At 35.3% G+C, this 5,000-nt stretch overlaps 1 protein-coding gene across 8 annotated transcripts in view; it reads left to right on the top strand.

The window, feature by feature from the left end:
- The window catches only part of LOC127421806 (neurofibromin), a 123,133-nt gene that overhangs the window by 62,201 nt on the left and 55,932 nt on the right, over positions 1–5,000 (top strand). For all 8 annotated transcript variants that reach the window (XR_007894097.1, XR_007894098.1, XM_051664935.1 and 5 more), the window contains one exon: positions 229–339. Coding sequence is in view for 6 of the 8 variants with exons in the window: in XM_051664935.1 (XP_051520895.1) it covers positions 229–339 (111 nt within the window). In the remaining 2 variants the exon portion in view is untranslated. The remainder of the gene's footprint in view (positions 1–228; positions 340–5,000) is intronic.

Genomic DNA, 5,000 nt, shown 5'->3' with positions numbered 1-5,000 from the left:
GTATATGTAAACTTCTGACTTCAACTGTGTGTGTGTGTGTGTGTGTGTGTGTGTGTGTGTATACATATATATATAATTTATTTATTATTTGGGTGACCAAAGTTAACAAGTTAACCATCTTGTGAAAAGCAAATAAATGGTTCAGTTTGTTTAATACAGTTTATTATAATTGCTTAATTAAAATATTCACTATGCAAGAATCCATTTTTTTCTTTTTTTAAATTAAAGGCATCAAGTCCATGAAAAAGAAGAATTCAAAGCATTAAAGACGCTCAACATTTTTTACCAAGCTGGCACATCTAAGAATGGCAATCCTGTTTTTTATTACATTGCCCGCAGGTAAGAGCTTTATGTGTCTTAAATTGTGCCGTTTCATCTCCTACTTATTCTAAAGGGACAGTTTTGCGTAAATGCTGCAGTGCCCCTTGTTATCAGTGCATCAATGGAGTGTGCATTGGGGCTGGGCGATAGGACAATGTAATCGTATATCGATGATTTCTTACAAAGATCCCCATGCTGATTGTGAACGGACAATGATCAACAGTATTGGGAAGTGGCAAAACCATGGATCTGAGAAGTCGGCAAATATATTAAACAGTGGCCAGGGTGTGAAAGTAGCACCCGCAAAATGCGACAAGGCTGAATCCAGTTCGCAAGCTCCTCGTCCAAATGTATTTCATGCGTGGGTAATTTTGCTCATCTACCCTCAACAGGCGTGTGACGTCTTGGAGTGACACATAACAAGAAATGGTGTTAGTCACAAAGATGCGCTTCAAGAAACAAACAAGTGCATGTAAAGAGTTTTCACTCTTTTTTTTTTTTTTTCTCTGTTTCATTTGTCTGAAAACTGTTTGCAAGAATAAAATCATCTATGGGAATGCTGCAAATTATCTCCAATCATCTCGGGAGGTAATATGAGTGTAGTTCGCTTTATTTCCACGTGGTTGGCATGAACGCAACTCTGCAGGCTCAGTAATATATATCTTTGTATTAAAGAAACAAAGACGAAAGTGATTAAATCACAAAATAATACCAAAATGTTCACCTTGAATCTAAAATTTTGTTCTATTTTTTTTCTTTAGGCATCATTAACCGTATTACCAAACCACAATACAAACACAGATTCGATAAAAACATGCATTTGGCAGCATTATTTTAGGAACACAAGGGAATTTATCAGGCTTTATTATTATGATTATTATTGTCTTTAGTTCTTAATCTGTAGGCTATTAGTAATTTTCCACCTGGTGTCGTTGACGGATGCTTGCGTGATGGCAAATGGAGCCGTTGGAGACGATAAATGTTTAATTAAGGTGGTTAAATGAGATTTTTTGATCGCTTCGTTATTTTATTGCTTTTTCGTTTAGTTTAAAGTGCAGTTTGAATTTAGAAATGTCTTCTGTTTTTCATGTTTCAATAAATGACTTAAATTTTTAGAGCAAAATCAATAAAGCAAAAAATTCACGACCTTCGGCAGGGGGGTTATCGGATATCGCGATGTACTTTAAGGTGATTATCGATAAAATAATTGTTACGTATTGCCCAGCCCTAGTGTATGTTCTGTAGCAGGGAATACAGGACTAATATATTATTTCCTTTTTTATAAATGTGTTGCATTTATATAATTGTATACACTCCAAAATAGAGATGTTTTAAGGATGTTTAGATATATTTACTGCAAAATTAGACAAAAATATTGTACAGAATGAATTTTTTTTTTTTTTTTTTTTTTTTTTTTTGCCTTTGGCTTTAATCATTTTCTCATTAATTTACAATATTCAAAATAGATACTCTTCTTTCCTGAATAGTTTTCAGAATATTAGAGTGAACAAAAAACATGTAACTTGAAATTGATTTGAATTTACCATACATTTCTTTTAAATGTACTATAGCTTGAAGATAACAACAATAGCATATTTCTGATATCTCAAAAGAATTGAAAGTCAATCCTGTAATTATCTGAAAGAGTGACATTTAAAAAAACTAATAAAAGTGCTAACAAAGTGTGCTGAATATTTTCACATGATTGGTACATCCTGTAGGTTTTATCTGTGTGACAAACTGATTTAGTTCAACTACTTGAACCCTTAGAGAGATAATCAGATTCACTGGAAGAGTTTGAGAAGTGCAAGGGAGGCAACAGTGTAGATCAGAAGTCCAGGCAGCCCTACGATCCCCGTAGATTGAAGAGATGTCCCAGTAGGGGGGGTGTTTGTTGATTTGGCTGTTGTGCTTTTTGGTGCAGTGGTTGTGTTGGTTGTGCTTGCGGCAAGACCATTGCTTATAATCACTACAGCCACCAGCAGTAGTATTTGCATTTTGGAAACCATATTCAGGTCTTTCACTATTCATTCAAAGAGATAACAGCATGAGGTAAGATGTTAGTCAATGCTTCCCAAACTCTTCAACTCATGTTGTTCCACCTCTGCAGTCAAATGTATGGCTTTTTCACACTTGTTAAAGTCTTATATTTTATACTGATATTTTTTAACAGAGGTTGCACTACAAATAATCATTATCTGTATTTTATGAACAGATGGACATTTTTTAGATTGAACGTTTTCCAGCGTTCGTTTTCAACGAAACTGATATGTTATATTTATAAATTTGGTCCCAAAAACATTTAATTTGAAAATTCAAAATGTATAGCTGCCCAATTAATTGAACAAATAATCTATATTATAATTACTGCTTACTCCAAACAAGTATTTTGATATTTTATCTAAATTAATTCCAATTACAGTATCAATGGAAATAATAAAAAAAAAAAAACCATTTATTAGCATAATCATACAGCCCTGGGGGCTGCTAGTTTGAATCCCAGGGCATGCTGAGTGTCTCCAGCCAGGTCTCCTAATCAACCAAATTGGCCTGGTTGCTAGGGAGGGTAGAGTCACATGGGGTAACCTCCTCGTGGTCGCTATAATGTGGTTCGTTCTCGGTGGGGCGCGGATGCCGCGGTGGATGGCGTGAAGCCTCCACATGCGCTATGTCTCTGTGGCAACGCGCTCAACAAGCCACGTGATAAGATGCGTGGGCTGACTGTCTCAGATGCGAAGGCAACTGGGATTCATCCTCCGCCACCCAGATTGAGGCGAATCACTACGCGACCACGAGGACTTAAAAAGCGCACTGGGAATTGGGCATTCCAAATTGGGTGAAAAAAAACAAACAAACAAATTTTCATACAGCCCTATTTGTATCTATTACAAACTTTAAAAAACGTATTAGTAAAGTATTGGGACACTTGGTAACAATAATTTTAATGTGACATTGATATCACAAGAACTTCTGTGGCAAGAGCTCTTTTAATCTTATCAAGCGCTGCCTTGTTGGTTCTTGGCCTTTTCTTTTTAAGCTGCTCTTACAATGTGAAAAAGAAAAGACACTGCAGCCTTGCGATCTGATCACCTGATTTAATCAACCATATACCATAAATTATTACTATGGACTATACATAATATCACTTGTTTCTCTCGCCAAGTCTTCACTCACGTCCCACTGTCTAATTTTACGAGAGCTCTTTAAAACATTTCTTAACTCCTAATGCCCATTAGCACCCTTTGTGGTGGGAATATTTCTAAAGTAGGGAAATGCAATAGACTAGATACCTTATTTTCTGTCAAAATATTTTTAAAATGTGTTAAATGATAGAAAAGTTTCAGTTTACACAACCTCTGAGTATGACTCAAGCCAAATAAACCAGTATTACTGCTTTTTTATTCCATCACCTTAAAGCATAACACATGATATATAAATTATTTATATATTTACCATGGACTTGAGGTAATTGTTCTCCGGATGTCCAGATTCTCTGGAAGAATATCAGTGTGAACACCAAAGCTATGCCTTTCCTTTTTGAGTATTACACTTTAAACCAACACTCCCACAAGAGGCGGAGATGTATTAACATCAGAGGATGGAAATGGAGGTATTTATATTTTCTCAGTTTTCTCCTCTTCAGCGATGATAAATGGAGGCACTGATGTCATACTTAAACATAAAGCTACTGAACTTCCTTAGGTGGAGACACGGTATGGCTGAAACATAAGTTAGTTGTAAGAGAACTTGTTCCAGCACCCATTATCAAGTATAGAGCCATTATGTCACTAGTGTAATTAACCAGTTTCAACTTGCAACATGATGTTTTTTCAGCCAAAAAATGTATTCAGAGGTAGTGAATGTAATTTTTTGAGCTGTTATTTTATTGTACTTGTTTGATTATTAACATTTTGTCAATTTACATTAATCTAACATGAGTTATCTAATTAATTGACACTAGCATTTTTACATTAGTGTTTTTTGATGCATTCCATTCATTATGTCATACCAACATTATACAACAGCCAGCAATATAATACCTGAAAATGGTGGGGTGAGTTTTAAGACTTTAAAACTAACCTCCTAGAAGGCTTTTTTTCCCCTCATGATTTTATTAAAGACAAACGATTTCAGACATTTAGAAAACGGCTATATTTGAAGTCCAACACTGAAAAGAGCTATGTTTGTTGTGAAAGCGTGTATCACTTAAGATTAGGGCTTTCATAATTCTGACAATTAATTGTATGTTTTAGGGCTTTTATGATTAATTGTCATACAAAATATCGTACTAATTGAGGTGTATGTGTGCTTCAATTTAATTCATATTTAACTGGGAATCATATAATAAATAGGGATATATGATTTCCTTTAAGGCTTTAAAAATTTATGAATTACATTCATTACTGGCGATGCCAATCAGAAGATGGAGACACAACCCATGTTTTTCGGTGGTGTGTTAAGATCCAAGAATTTTGGTTGAAGGTTCAGAGTTTTAAGTGTGACATATTGGGCACTCAAATTTCATTTTGCCCCAGACTCTGTATTTTAGGCGACGGGGCGGTCATCAATATAGGGGATGAACACAGAAAATAATTGGGTCTTAACCAGTGTTATGATCGGCAGACAGATTGTTTTAAGGGGATGGAAGTCAGCTGGAGCGCCCTCATTTCAAGAGTGGT

Source organism: Myxocyprinus asiaticus, chromosome 31 (genome assembly GCF_019703515.2).
Source record: "Myxocyprinus asiaticus isolate MX2 ecotype Aquarium Trade chromosome 31, UBuf_Myxa_2, whole genome shotgun sequence".
In the NCBI taxonomy this organism is placed as follows: Eukaryota; Metazoa; Chordata; class Actinopteri; order Cypriniformes; family Catostomidae; genus Myxocyprinus; species Myxocyprinus asiaticus.
Note: the sequence above shows the minus strand (reverse complement) of the source record. Positions and strands in the feature narration are given on the sequence as shown.